The following is a 15491-nucleotide window of genomic DNA, read 5'->3' as shown; positions in this document are numbered from 1 at the left end:
ACAGGCAATTTCACTTGCCAGAACTATTGATCCAGGGCACTTGTTAGCAGCATCAGGCCATACATAACATTTTTAGAGGAAAATCGTTAGACTGTAACTGATTGGGGAAGTTACCCTCGCCTTAGTTTTAGCTGAGCTCAGTTCCTCCAAGCATACAAAACACCGACTGGTGGTTAATGATTGGTTAAGAACCTCCTCGGGTCTCTGTATTACCCTTAAAGCATCACACAGCAGGCGATGCTGCAGGGATTCTGTGATTAGAAAAGAAACCCACATACAATGGAGAACTACTGGGTGATGAGCTGTCAGCCTCACTACCTATCACCCCCTGGTACATGCTGTTCTTTGAAACGCATGTTACTGTTTGAATTCAAGGCTGGATTTTGATACCGTTTTCTCAGGCTGATTCCCATTGCAGGGAAGGGTGTCCAAATGCATCTCACAATGCCTCTCATGGCGTGGTTCGGGTAGTACGGTTTCACCCTTTGCTGTTAGCTATTGCTTGTACATCCTGGGCTGCATCAGAAGAAGCGTGGCCAGCAGGTCGAGGGAGGTGATTCTGCCCCTCTACTCTGCTCTTGTGAGACCTCACCTGGAGTACTGCGTCCGGATCGGGGGCCCCCAACATATGAAGGACATGGACCTGTTGGAGTGAGTCCAGAGGAGGGCCATGAAGATGATCAGAGGGCTGGAGAACCCCTGCTGTGAAGACAGGCTGAGAGAGTTGGGAGAACAGAAGGCTCCAGGGAGACCCTACTGCAACCTTCCAGTACCTAAAGGGGGCCTACAGGAGTGATGGGGAGGGACTCTTTATCAGGGGACGAGGGGTAATGGTTTTAAACTGAAAGAGGGGAGATTTAGATTAGATATCAGGAAGAAATATGAGATACTAGAACAGGTTGCCCAGAGAAGTTGTGGATGCCCCATCCCCAGAGGTATTCAAAGCCAGATTGCATGGGGCTTTGAGCAACCTGGTCTAGCGGTAGGTGTCCTTGGGCCACAGCGGGGGAGTTGGAACTAGATGATCATAAAGGTCCCTTCCACCTCTAACCATTCTGATTCTAAGATTCTATGATTTTGCAACAGCACAGACTTCACCACCCCTGCATGTTATTTCATGGTAGGTACATTACTGGTGCTCCCTTTCCTGGTTCATTTGCTTTGGGTTTTTTTTAGAAACATGGACCTCATTAGCTTGCAGTTTAGAAGCAGTGAGCAAAAGCTTGCATCTTTGCCATAAGTAAAATAATTCTGTAGGAGCCATGTCCTGTAGCGAGAGAGCACTGGAGAGGGACTGAGGAAACGAACTTCTGGGTCAAGGTGTGCTGGTGAATTTGTCTGACCCTTCTCCATGCTTCAGATTCATGGGCCACGAAAGGGAACTAGTGGTGGCTTCCTCCTCTCTATAAAGCACGCTGAGATAAACCAAAGCAGGGTGATCCAGACGAGGTAGTAATTAGAAACAAAAGCCTGCTGCGCTTCGTGTTGAATGAGTAACTAACTCGTGTGTGTCTTCTCTCCCCCCACTTTGTGCTTCAAGAATTGACTGATTTGATTTCTCATTTTCTCAGTACTGCCTCCTATGGGCTTCAAACGGTCCCTACAGAAGCCAGGAATAACTTTTTATAACAGAATTAATCTTAAATTGTGCTTACACGAGTTCTATATGTTACTATAAAACTACTTCTTTTTGTGGATCTCCAGTAAGGACAAAAATTAGCAGTTCTGGCCCTTATCTTTGCTGTGATACAACCAAGGAAAGATAACAACTGCAGAGTAAGTCCATGTTTGTCAGGTTGTCTCACTTCCACTGTCTAAAGAAATGCTTGGGTTATGGTTATCCCTCTTTTAATAAACCTATTCGGTAAAAACCTTGGTTTGACCCGTGACATTTGTGAAAAGGCAGCACCCAGGCACTTCCAAGCCAGGATCAGGCCCTTGTTGTCACCTCCACCGCACACCTTAACGACAGGAATCAGGGCATATTTCTAGCTATGGCAGCCTACACGCAGAGAGGTGAGCAGTGCTGAGAAATAGCTGTAAAACGGTAAAAAAAAAAAAAAAAAAAAAAGAACATAACAGAAAGCAGTAACTCACCGGAGAGCTAAACGGAGCCAGTGCTGGCAGATCTGCTGAGGTGAGGGCAGGTTGCTCCACGTTAAGCTTCAGCATCCCTCAGTTACCCAACAGGTAACAGATGCTCCACTTGAGCTTCAAAGGCTGTCCAAAAGTGAATGGTTTTGTGGGCATCTCTATCAGCATGGGATCTGGGGAGAGAAGCTGGCTGCTTGTTTAGTCATGTTTAAAAAAAAAAAAATAAAAAAATTTTAGGGAACACAAATTCTCATGTACACCTGCATATGTGTATAAATATAAGTATTTTTGTATGTTTTCCTGAAGGGCAAATGTTGAGGGTTATCCTGAGGATTAATTTTGTGTGCTCTTAACAAATATGGAGTTCTAATATAGACTTCTCACTGGCTAGCCTGGCACGCTGAGCAAGGAAGGTTGCCTCACCCCTTTCTTCCGCACTACCCGTTTTCATATATCCACCTCTTTTCCATCAGGAATAGGATTTTTCAGTCCCTCCCACTCTGAATAGAAGTTACTGCAGCGCTCACAGCCTGTGCACACAGGCATGTGAGTAATGGATTGAGCCTCCTTCCCTTAGCTTTATTCTAAAAGGCTGAATCCCCTTCTTTCTCTGCATTTCCTCTTTCATTCCCACTACCCACCCTGCTATTCAAGGCACGCGGTATGGCAAGAAGTTCCCACCCAGGAAAAGGGCCTCCTCACCCACTGAAGCTTCTCAGCCCTCCTAGATGAGTGGGGATGTCACCAGGGAGTGACACCAGGTGCTCCTTTTAACCCAGCAACCCAGCCCTTGGCACTAAGAAACGAGATCCCAGCTGTGGGAGTTCAGGCTTTTGCCAGCGCAATGATCCTAGATACCGGCAAAACCTGCTAAAAAAAAATCTATTTTTGTGCTCATCCTTTCCCTCCTGATCCAGCGGCATGTCTGCAGCCACGTCTTGGAGCAAACGTGATGCTCTGATGAAGTTTCTGTTGTCGCTGCCTGTCTCAAACCCCAGGAATTGACAGCTATGCCTGGGGGTAATTGTGTAAGCTGGGCTTTCCCTCACGAGCCTCAGATTCTCTTGATAATTGCTCATGTTCAGAAAAAGGCATAGGAAGCCGATTTAGCACTTCATGTCGCAAATGAGTCATGCAAATTGCAGCAGTCGGAGGAAAAACAGGTAATCCCGGAGCACAGCGTAAATGCGCTCATGTGGGCAACACGGTTATTGACAAGCAGGAGCTACAACAGGGTTTGTGCTGGAGGAGGCGGCTCAGTGGTGTGGTTGTTCGCTGGAGGAAGGGGTTAGGAAATTCTGATTTTTTTCGTTAGGCTTTGCCCCCAATGCTCTGGGGGAGGTGGAGCAGTTTGCCGGGGCAGAGGCTGTGGTGCTGTTCTCACAGGGACCAAAGGCAAGGAGAATAAAGCTGTGAGATGATGCACACTGTTCTGCTCTCCAACTGCAATAATTAATTTGCAATTAAAGTATTTTTTTTTTTTGCGCATGGCATTGGCAGCTTCTCAGACCGACACAGAACATACAGATTTCACCAACGACAAAACCTTGAGGATAACTCGACGGCTAGAGGGGGGCTTATGGCGCTGCTCCTCATCCTTGAGGCTGGCTGTTGGGCTAGCTCCAAACCAGTCTTTGACAGTTCCACCCCAAAAGGGTTTCATTTCTTTCTGCAAAAAAAATAGTTGCCACGTGCTCTTAAATTGGATGCTTTCACTAGCAGCGTTGGCTGCTAATTTCCCTGGAAGGTCAGCTGGAGGCTTTCCAACTGAGGTCCCTGCTCTGCATGGAAAAGGCATTGATGGTTTCGGTAGAGCTCCATGCTGGTTCACAGATCTCTCTCTGCACGCAGCTCAGAGCAGGGCCCAGACCTTTTTACAGTTCTGTGTAAGAGCTTTAGTTTTCCTTGTAATAAGCCATTTATTACATTGCTTAATTATGCGTTCTTTTAAGTACTTCATTAGTAACTAAAAGTACTCTGAGAACACGTATATCCATATTGGGGGAAGCATATGTGCATGTAGATCATCATTTATGCATGGGGTAGAATATCATTTCGAAAGTTGGTTAAACTTTTAAATGCTTGGACTGCGGTAAAAAAAAATAATCTACTTTTCATCCCCCTTCTCTACTGCCAACGAAAACCAGGGAAATGTTAATTGGCTGGCTTGGAGAGCCTGTAATTGCTGAAGTCGAGGAGAAAGGTGTACACACAATATGTGCTAAGTATGGAGAAGCTGAATCTTCAAGTGGGGTTGGAGAAGGAGCAAGAATCAGGTGTAAAGGACCTCTTGACCGTCACAAGTGGGATTGATGCCCACCACTTTGCACCATTTGCACGCTGGTGCGTGTGGGCAGCAGGTAAAGGCGGTCACCTGTTTGATTTTCGATCACGCCCCTGGCTGTGCTGCGGCACAAGGATCACGAAGAAGGGGCAAGGCCACTCAGGGAGGTGACCCATGGAGAAGGGCTGGTTCTGAAATCTCTTCCTCTGGGGTTTGCCTTCTCTGTGGAGTGTCATCGTCCCTGCTTCACCTCTTTTTTTTTTTTTTTTCTTATGTCTTTCTATTTTGGATTGCATCGAGAAGCTTTGGATGCTGGAAACAAAGCACTGGCTCTGCATAATCCCTGCTACAATTCCTGTGTAGCCCCAGACCTTGACCTTTTCTGTACTTTTTAATCTTATTGTTGCTGTCGGCTCATGTGCTTAAATAGTCCACGCCAATGCATCCCTGGAAAGTCTCCCCCCCCTGCAGTGAACAGAAGGGAGAAGCGGGAACAAGGTGGGAGGACAACTAATTTTACTCAGGGCCACTGTGATGCTTGTGTCAAAAGATATCCCCTGGGGCGCTTTGATTTAGGGCTACCAAGATGGTTAGGGGACTGGAACACCCCTCTTATGAAGAAAGGCTGAGGGATTTGGGTCTTTTTAGTCTGGAAAAAAGATGCCTGAGGGGGGACCTTATCAACACTTATAAATACTTAAAGGGTGGGTGTCAGGAGGATGGGGACAGGCTCTTTTCGTTAGTGTCCAGCGACAGGACAAGAGGTAACGGGCACAAATTCGAACATAGGAAGTTCCACCAAAACATGAGGAGGAATTTCTTTACTTTGAGGGTGGCAGAGCACTGGAACGGGTTGCCCAGAGCGGTGGTGGAGTCTCCTTCTCTGGAGACATTCAAAACCCGCCTGGATGCGTTCCTGTGCAACCTGCTGTAGGTGACCCTGCTCTGGCAGGGAGGCTGGACTAGATGATCTCCAGAGGTCCCTTCCAGCCCCTTCCATTCTGTGATTCTGTGATTCCGTGATTCCGAGTGCGATGAATTGAGATTACCCGAGGGAACAAAAATAACAATTAAAAGTGGTTTATACATAAACAAGGATGGGATATAAGAAATTGGGCCACCGCTGGATGCTCTGGGGCACTCGCGCTCCCTCTCAGCGGTATTTTTAACGCGACGATGGGAGGGAACCGGGCACGGCTGATGCCAGACCCCGGCCCGGCATCCCCGGCTCCCTGCGGTGCCCTGTCGCGGGGGCGGGGCGCGGGCAGGGCGTGGCGGCGGCGGGGGGGGGGCGGGGGCGTGGCGGCGGACCCGGCGCGGCGATTGGCTGTCGGTCGGCGGGGCGTGGCGGGGGGGCGGGGGCGGCCGGGAGTTTCCCACAATGCCCCGCTGCAGTGCGGCCGCCGATGGATGCTGCGCGGCCGCGCTGCCATTTGCAGCCGCCGCGGCTCGCAGCGCGCCCCGCGGGCCCCCGAGCAGCGTCCCCCCGGCCGCCGCCGCTGCCCCCCAGCGCCTGCAGCCGCTGGCCGGTCCCCGCCTGCCCCCCCCACCCCCTCCTCCTTCTCGGCCCCACTGCCCCACCGCAATGAACCCCCCCGCCTCAGCCGGCGGGGAGGAGACGGGGGCGGCGGGTGGCGGCGGCTGCCGGGGGGCCGAGGGTGGCGGGGAGGCGGCGGGTGCCGCCGGGGTCCCGGAGGAGCCGGGGCTGTCAGCGGCGGAGGAGTCGCTGGAGGAGAAGCTGCGGAGCCTCACCTTCAGGAAGCAGGTGTCCTACAGGTGGGTGCCGGGCGGGCGGGGACGGGTCCGGGCGTCCTGTCTGTCCCTCTCGGCGGTGGCACCTCCCGGACACGGGGAGGCGGCCGCCGGCGGTGCGGCCGGGCAGCGGCGTGAGGGCAGCACCCTGGAGCCTGCGGGGGCTTTTTCTTCATCCCGAAGCCTAAAAGAGCCCCCCCTCAGATCGGCGTTCCGTTAAGCCGGCGACCTGCTCCCAGCCCCGCCGCTGCCGCCAGGTTTGCGGTGCTCCTCCGGCGCGGCAGCGCCAGGGGAGGTGGGGAGGGGGACGGTGGCCGTGGGTGAACTTCAGAGTTTCTCAGAGTCAGGGAATCTTGCCCGGCTGCCGGGGGGAATAGGTACGTCTTTACGCTTTGCCGTTTTCAGTTAAAAACACGACTGCCCGTGTTCCCGGCGCCGCCTCCAAACGTTCGCAAAAGGGATCGGAAAGACCTTTCTGGTGGCATCGCTGCTGCCGAGGGGGGTGTCTCTCTGTGGGAAATGTCTCGCAGTGCGGGTCTCCCGGCCCTGCCCGCTCCCCACCCGTGCCGGCCGCCCTTGCATAAGCCCCAGCGGTTGGTACGAGTGATGGGCTGCTGCGCCCAGCACCCCCACGCGTGGCTGCGGGCTGAGAGCGGGCAGCCCCCGGGGTGCCACATGACCTGCTATAGCCAAAGCAGGGTGCTACTTTCATAACCAGGGTTACATATTTTTATGGCCATCTGTTTAACCCCCGTCTCTGCTGTCAAATAAATAGCTTTCTTCCTGCGGTAAATACACCTGTACGAAGGGGCTGGTCTGCTCTTCTGTTACTACCTAAGATCTGTTAATGGTCAGCAGCTGCTGAAAGTGATTGCTGTCTGAGAAGCTTTATGCCAAAAAGTTCTCAAGTCTTACCTAATCCTGGCTGCTTTCTGGCTGCAAAGCCCCAGCGGAGGCAGCACACCATCAGTAACTAGTACTCCAGCGTGCTGAGGGATGAGCCCTCTTAACTGGGAGGACAGAAAACACAGAGCTGCTACTTATTTTGTCTCTGCAAGGAAAGAGTGCCTTTGGCTCTAGGTAAATTAGCTGAAGAATCTCCTCTGACATGGAGATACTTTTATTAATGTGCTGTCAATTTACATCTGAGATAACTTAGTAACGGTTTGAGTCGCTGCATGTGGTAGGGCTTAAAACCAATGTAATTAAACACTCTTCATAGCTGAAGTTTTACATAAGACTTCATGTATGCAGGGAGACTTCCCCGTAAGGGCTGATGGTCTCACTGGTCAGTGTGAACTTTGGGCTCATTCGTGTTAGACTCAATAAGCGATGTGAAAAGGAAAACTTCCTGGACACCTAAAGAGCATTACATCAGTTGTCTCCTGGTACTTTTCCATCTCTACTCTCACAGTTTTCCTAGTGCATGGTGTTTAGGGGCAAGTTGTCTATTGCAGGTAAAGGCAGATTCTGTAGGTGGGCTGTTGAAGTAACTGCTAATGAGACAGGTTTGCTAATGTGTCTTGGTACAGAAGGCATGGGGCTTGCAATAAATCTTGGAGGTGCTTCTACTCAGGCTATGCATTTTCATTTTTGTTGCATTAGGTTTGGCATCTTCCCCTTTTGGGGAGGGATATTACAGTCTGTTTATAATGTCCTGTTCTCTAGATCAACTACAAGTGTGTTAAAGACAGGGGTATCCTTGAAGCTTTCTGCGTGGTGTTTGTTTGTAAGGGTTTCATAATAAATGCATGTAGGAGGAAAGGTGTGGCTTATTTCTCTTCCTCCTTCTGCATCTCCTCTGTCTAGGCAAGTGTACAGCAAGTCCTGAACTTTTAGACATAAAAGCCCTTTCCTAAGCATCTCTTGATGCATATTATTCATTCTACTTGGCTTAGGGTATGTGCGAGAATGTACACTTTCTTTGCATCCTTGGATTTCCACACCTTTTCTTCTTTTGGATCTAGTTTCCTACAGATAATGCACACTCCCTTATTTATCTGTAATGAGAACAATCAGAGTAGACAGAAGACTAGAAAAATTCCGCAAAGGGCTTTCACTGAGCTCTCCACACCCGACACCCCCCAGGCTCCTTAAATTGCTACCATTTCTCTCAGTAAATTATGGTGCTGAAATACATTTGTAAATGACTCTATTATATACAGGAAAATCTATTTATGTTGGCACTTGGACTCCCTTATCCACTAATGCAATAGAAAATACTCAAGGCAGCATATGGACTTTCAAACAGCTCATTTAGGATTCTCTATGCAGGTGCATTACATTAACATACAACCATAATATCTGTATTTATACATGCAGGAAAAAATCCAACAGTTGGAAATTGCTTAAAATAATAAAGATTCATGAAAATGCACGTAAATTCTGTTGGTGGCAATTGAAGGAACGAAACGGGTGGCTGAAAGAGAGGTCAAGGTATTGTCACAAGGGAAAAAAGGAAGAAGAAAAATATTTCCTGTATGAATTTACTCCCTATTATGAAACTACGGCTTACCTGAATCTGGCTTAAATGTTTTTCTCCTTTTTTTTTTTTTTTGTTTCAGAACAGCAACTGCTTTCATTGTAATGCAGAACTATTTAGCTAATGACATAGTTGTTGCATACAAATAACTTGTTAGTTTCTCTAGAATTGTACCAAAACCAGGACTTAACATAGTTCAGAAGACAATATTTTGTACTGATGTGGCCAGCTTACAATGTAGAAGCTGCTATATTAAATATGTAATGATTTTGTGTAGTAAATACCAATGTAGGCATGTTTGTCCCCCCATAATGAACCATGAGGAGGAAAAACTTGCTTTAAATAATACAGGTGTGCCTCATAGGGAGCTCGAAAACTCCCCTGACCTTGCCATGTTCCCAGCCATACCCACCTTGCACCTGACATTCATGAAGCTCGTTGCCTGCACCAGAAGCTCGTCATCCCGTTAAGAGTAGATGTTTGCTTGCTGTTTTCTTTCTAGTAATACGCTGTGATTATGTATACATACACAGTGGGGATATGCCACTTATCTGTGCTTCTGCGTGAGCTAATGGGTTTAAAGTGTGCCTGTTTCTCTGCGCGCGTGTGTGCGCTGCCAACACACATCCCTTAAGTGGATCTTAATTTGCAGACGGGGTGCCTGCCCTGCCTGATGTAACGGGGGCTGCTGCCGCGGGAGCTCAGGAGGTGGGTGCCGCTGGTCTGGCTGGCGATGCGGGGCTGGCGAGGGAGGGAAGGGGCGGTCTGCGATCAGAAGGGTCGATCCTTTGATGAGGGGTATCTTGCAGAGCTGGTCTCCGTGTTATTAAGTACCTCTCTGTGAATTAAGTACCTTAACGATGTTTCGGCTTTTCTGCTTAAAATCTGAACTATGGGCTCACAAAATGAAAAATGTTTTTTTCGTAAACCGATAGAAGCAAAAGTTCAGTTTCCCATCCCACTGTGAAGAAATTGGCAAATGAAAAAAAAAAAAAGGGAATTAAATATGTACCCCTGCCAGAGAGAAATGCTCTCTACAGGTTGATTCTTGGAGTAGTATTTACCCCCTACATTTCTAGACCCAGCAGAATATTTACAAGATGTCGTGATACAAAGCTAGTGGGTAAATTTTTCTTTCCTTTAAATTTTCATTTTGTCACTGCAAAGTTCTGTGAGGAAGCTCATAGTCTCTTTTAGCTAAAGTAGAGGTTAAAGTAGCTTTCCCAAAGTAATTCTTGAAATAAAGAGAAATTCAAATTCAACCAAAGAGACGCTCAGTAAGAATATTTCCATAGTAAAAAGCTATGGCGAGAGAAAACCTTGGAAATAGAGCTCTATCCAGCAGATGTTTGCAGCTCTAAAAACTTATCTGAAATGCAGTCTTGTCACTTAATTATTTCAGCTTAGAGAAACAGTAAAAAGTAAAACAAACAGACACAACCCCCCAAAATAAAAGAAACTCGCAAAACAAAAAAAAAACCAACCCCAAACCAACTAACACAAGCCAAAAAACAAACCAACCAAAACCATCAATAATGCAAATGGTTTTTAATTTCTTATTAATTATTATTTAGAAATCCCAGGAATCTTGATTAGTGGCACTGGAAATAAAAATAAAGTTGTAAGTTTTAATGGCCCTCTTGTGAGAGCTCAAGTGGCGTTTGGCAAACGCTTGTCGCTAGGGAATAGTTTATCTAGAGAAATGTAATTTCACTATGACCAAGGGGAGAAATCCTGCCCGATGCAGCGGGTGGCAGGCTTTAGGATTCTTGCTTGTACGCAGCTCAGGGATTTCCAAAAGCGGGGCCGTAACAAATTGTCTCGGCGTTCCGTGCTGCCAATAGACAGTGGGTTGGTGGCTTGGTTATCGTGCCTCGTCTTTGGCTAAGGTGGCTTGCCTGAGCAGGAAACCATGAGTTTCGCTTTTAGCAATGGAAGTGGTTGGAGGCGCTGGTTTTCTTAACTCACCGTGTCCACTGGCCGTCCAGTTCCACTCAGAAATGCTGCTGTCAAAAACAGGTGGTTTGAGTTTCCTTGGCTGATGTTTCTCTCCAACTTCCTAAACAAGTCTGTCTGGGATGCGCCTAATGTGCCTTCCTGACCCTTCCTCTGCAAGCAGAAGCCAAGAATTGAGCTGGCCTCCCCTCCCGCACCATCTGCCTGTCTGTTGTGGCAAAAAGTAGCTGGAGTTATAATTAGAGTGGGTTTTGTTACTGCATTTGAAGGGGAAAAAGTTACGGCAGAGAAATAGTGGGAAATCCCTCATTACACAAGCCTCGTCACTGTTGATGAGCGTATAAATACCTGGGACTACAGATGGGGGCCTTGGACCAAAATAGAAATTTAAGGGTAGGAAACATCCTCATTTTGCTTCATTTATTTACAGACATGATAATGATCATAAAACGCACATCACTTCTCAGTAAATATTAAATAGAGACAGGATGGTGGAGGTGTCTCCTATTACTAAGACTTAATTATTTTATGAAATATGACAGCATTTACTAGTGTACTGTGAAGCATTATAAATAATTAAAGCTGAATGACATTTGTAAAAATGAAAACACGCAACACAAGCCTTTGATCTCTTGATTGTGTTGATTTCTTAAGTTTCCTTGAATCATAATACATCCTATTTCTAAAAACAAGTGAGGTCGTTCTGTATGAAAATGATGGATGAATCTTTGTCTTCTACCAAATGTCAAGAAAATAATTCTCACTCCCTAGCCTAATCTCATAAGATCTGCTTACAACTGTCTTTGTTAAGAGTTTTGGGTATGTACTGCACAGAGTTGTTACCGCCCACTCGCATAACAGTGACTCAATTTACTTTGTCACCCAAAACATCCGTCACCGTTTTATCATTTTCTCCCAAAGCACATCACTGGACGTTTTCGGTACCTGAAGGGGCCTTCAAGAAGCTCTTTGACTCCTAAAGCTTTGATGTGTAAGTTCTGTGTACCCTAAAGCTTGTGTAGTTCAGAAACAAGAATAATACCATGGGAAAAACAGGTTGACATTTAAAGTTCCCTCCTGACTTTGAGATGCAGCTGCAAGTCTGGCCGTCAGTGTGTCTAGGTCACACAAAGTAAAAGGACTGTCTTTGAATTTAGAACATGTCTCGTGTCCTCCCTTTTGTATCTGAGGTTAGCAGTACTTTACAAAAGACATGCTGTGAATGATAACTCCAGGTAGAGCTACATGTGAGCCGCAATGGAATTGCGTACGTACTCAGAAGGAGATAAATGCAGCAGTGATTTGGAAGCGGGAGCCTCTAATGAAGTTGTTGTGTTGCACAGGCACAAACCTGTAGACTCCAGTTTCCCTGGGACTGTCGCAGGAGGAAGATTTCATTGGGTAATAAATGCCAAATTAGATGCCTCATAACTTGGGGGGTATGTGTGTGAAGAAATATTTTTGTTCTGGCTATTCTATGTTCTTCTATGCTCTTCCTGCTTCGTTATTGGTAAATCCAGCACAGCCTGGGTATGGAACACTATCAGCCAAAGGATTTCCCAGATATTAAGAAAAAGAGGGAGAGGGAAAGTAGAAGAAGAAAATAATCAGGCAAGGGAGGCTTGCAGCTTTGTGGCAACCTCTTCTAGTTAGAGAATTAACGATATGGAACTTTACCTTGGAATAAAATGGTTGTGGAAAGTTGGAGCTCCTTTTTGTGTCTCACTCTACAAAGTTGTTGTTTTGGGTTGTTTTTTTTTTTTTAAGTCTTTCTATGTGGGAGTGATGCATTAACTCAATTATACCGTTCACCTGTGCACCCCTGATGTTTGAGCTTCCCCCCTTCCACTTTGTGGTTTTTGAATCATTTGACCACTTGTCACTCTTAACAGAGAAACGCCGTGTGGGACTGGGCGTATGTGAAAAAGCACGTAAGAGTACATTAAGAGAAGATTGTATATGTGTGAATGTATGTGTACAGAGTCTATAGAAGCCTCCTATAAGACCTTGTGTGGGCTGAGGAAAGTGTACCAGGTTGGGCTATGTGTTCAGGAGCCTCGGTGCACGCTCCGTATGAATGCCTGGGAATGTAAGATGAAGGATGTCATTATGTTGCTAATTCCAGTGTATGGTGTGTGGGTTTTCTCCCTTTATTTAACTGTCCTTTCTTTGGAGGTTATACACAGTTACGCATATAAAATTTTAATGTGTTTGTTCATTGTTGAAGGCCTTAGGTCTGATGCAAAGTGCTGTGCCAAGAGCTGAGTCCAAGGTTTGCAGGCCCATCTAAAGCCACCAGGTCTCTGGTTTCACTTCTCATTTCTGTCTATACTGCACTCTTTATTTCTTTTTCCCTGGTTCTCTCGGTGTGGATGTGCCGGCCTGTGGGTATAACTGCTGCCCTGGTGCCCGTGTTGTGCCAGCCCCTGAATTCTCCCGTAACCCTGTCTCTTGGGGTGCCGAGCTTCTGGTAAGGCTGTTGCTGATGGATATGCAGCCCGCTTCATGTTGCCAACAGGGAGGTTGATAGCATCTCAGCCAGCTTGTAAAGGCACTTTTTTTGCCTCTCTGGAAACTTACCTTGCGTTTTGCCTATAAATGAATTCAAGCAGGATTTTGTTGGTGATTAAGATGCATGTGGACCTCACACCAGCACCGCCTTGTCTAATGTGTGCTGGCTGCCATGTGCCAAAGGTTGGCCTTGATTCTGCATCGCTGTCCCTGTCCAGACTGTGCCTGAATCCTCCTCTGAAGGTAACACTGGGCTTGGGGTCACTGTGGATAGGAAGGAGAGTGGAGGTTTTTCACTTTAGATTTCGCTAGAATTGTCTGCAGAGGAGACCCACAAATGGAGTAGGAGACTGTACAGTGTCAAGGAAGGAGCTGTTTGTTTTTTAACACTGAATAAAAAAAAAAAAATCTAATACTTGTCCATTATACTTTGTCTCAGCTTTTTTCACCTGTAAGGCCTGTAAGTGATAATAGCTACTTGATTCTTTGTAAATCCTCTTTGAGAAACACAGGAAGATAAAGTGACTGACTTAAGATGGCAGATGGAACCTGTGTGACAAAGTGGGAACGGATAGAATCATACTCAACCCTAGCTTTAAGTGCAAGGAGAGGGGAACAGAAGAGAATTGAAACTGCAACTTTCAGAGAAAACCTGAAAGTTGGGGGAGAGGCGGAAGACAGCTCTGCATGAATATTATAATTTGATCTTGTTTAGAGCACAACATACCCAAGCTTTGCCTCCGAATCATTTGTGCATTGAGCAAATGGGAGGGTTTGTTCTTAAAGAGCTATGGTAACCTGAGACTGCCACAGGGCACAAAGAGGTTCTTCTAAATGTCTCAGCATCTCCAGCTCCTGTGCTGAAATGGCTCAGAATAAAGGTAGTGAGGGGAAGGGGAAGATTTTATTAGCTGTTTCTGAGGAACTAATGGTCACTAAATACCTGCACTCTTGGCGAACTATGCTGGTGTAGGGCTGAGCCTGTCTGTACTCTGGGACTGAGCCTGGTATTTCCCCAATACTTTCCATACTGCATTTTTGAGGAAGTTTAGTGGTTTGAAACACTTATGCTAGAAAAAGACTTGGTAATGAGGTCCTGAACTTTTTGGTCCTGGATTTCTCTTCAAGTGCATCTCTGAATGGCACCGCCAGAATCCTCTTCCATTTAACAGCTGTTTGAAAGCTTAGCTAACTTCAAAATTTACAGTTCATAACAGGAAACTGCTATTTTATCGTCTGGTCTGCCTACACTTTTTTTGAGGGGTTATGGCTTCAAATTCTACCCTAGAAAGTTTTCCAGCTCACTGGCCCTACAGGCTACTTAACGCTAATCCCCATTGTCACAGACAAATGGCGTGTATTCAGAGAGGACAGAGGTCTCTAATTGTACATAGGTTTGAGGCATACCAGCTTAACACATCATTGCTCCTCCTGTGTACCTTTGTGGCTAAACATGAGATAAGAGATGTAGGATGCTGTTCTCTCAGGCTGCTGTTAGCTCTTTGCTGATGGCATGTACCTTTGCTTGTTGGCATTGGGGAACGGTGCCGCTGGCTGCCCTATAGCCTCAGCAAGGCTATAGATGCATTGCAGAGATGAATAATATTGATGTCTTTGGCTGTCTGACTGTACGTAAGAGCTCTTGGTGGAGAGACGTGGGCTCTTTCTGACTGTCCAGGGACTTGGAGGAAGGTGTTTAGTGGTGAGAGGTGTAGGTGCGGGTAGTGGGAATGTGGTGGATGAATACCTTGTCTTGCTTTTTATTATACTCTTCAGATGGATTCAAAATTATCCGTTCCTCCCTTGTTGTTACTAAGGAATGTATGTTTAATATGTACATCTAAAGTATGTCTGATGAAGGGTATGTGATACACAAGTGTTTGGGGGTATGATGTGACACTTTTTACAGGAGGAGAAAAATAAATGGTCATATTTAATATAGACATAATTATAAGAATCACTGTGCTTATGTAATACTCGCTTCAATATTTGCAATCTCACGAACCCCCAAACATTTCAGAATTGTAATATTTTGTTTCAATATTCCTAATTTCTTCCAAATGTTTCCGAGTTTGGCTTTTCTTAAAAACAAACAGCAAAGCCCCTAATAGCCAGATTATATTTCTTCTAAATTGTATGACTCATCAGGAAGCTTGACCCACTGGGGAACACTTTCCAAGTGGGGCAGGGATTAAGCTTCAATTGCACAGATTCATCAAAGATGATGAGTTGAACATCTTAGAATCCCTCCGTGCTCTGAAACTGCTCCCTGATGCTGTGTAACTTGCAGGAGCGGGGACTGCCTGCGATGCTCTGAGAGGTGCCATGGGGTTTCTGGGCACCATAGGAGAGGGTGAGGAAGCAAAATGGCTTTGAAGCCTGTTAGCATTAAAAGATGATGAGAAAATACCT

The 15491-nt window shown here is 46.5% G+C and overlaps 1 protein-coding gene across 8 annotated transcripts in view; it reads left to right on the top strand.

The window, feature by feature from the left end:
* The first annotated feature begins 5767 nt into the window (after positions 1-5767).
* The window catches only part of DGKI (diacylglycerol kinase iota), a 217565-nt gene continuing 207841 nt past the window's right edge, over positions 5768-15491 (top strand). For 6 of the 8 annotated variants that reach the window (XM_063319739.1, XM_063319703.1, XM_063319729.1 and 3 more), the window contains exon 1: positions 5768-6154. In XM_063319739.1, coding sequence (XP_063175809.1) covers positions 5789-6154 — 366 coding nt within the window. In that variant the 5' untranslated portion in view covers positions 5768-5788. The remainder of the gene's footprint in view (positions 6155-15491) is intronic. The other 2 variants (XM_063319721.1, XM_063319750.1) reach the window with 2 other exon arrangements.

This window comes from Chroicocephalus ridibundus, chromosome 1 (genome assembly GCF_963924245.1).
Source record: "Chroicocephalus ridibundus chromosome 1, bChrRid1.1, whole genome shotgun sequence".
NCBI lineage: Eukaryota > Metazoa > Chordata > Aves > Charadriiformes > Laridae > Chroicocephalus > Chroicocephalus ridibundus.
The sequence above is the reverse complement of the archived record's forward strand: the minus strand, read 5'-3'. Positions and strand labels throughout refer to the sequence as shown.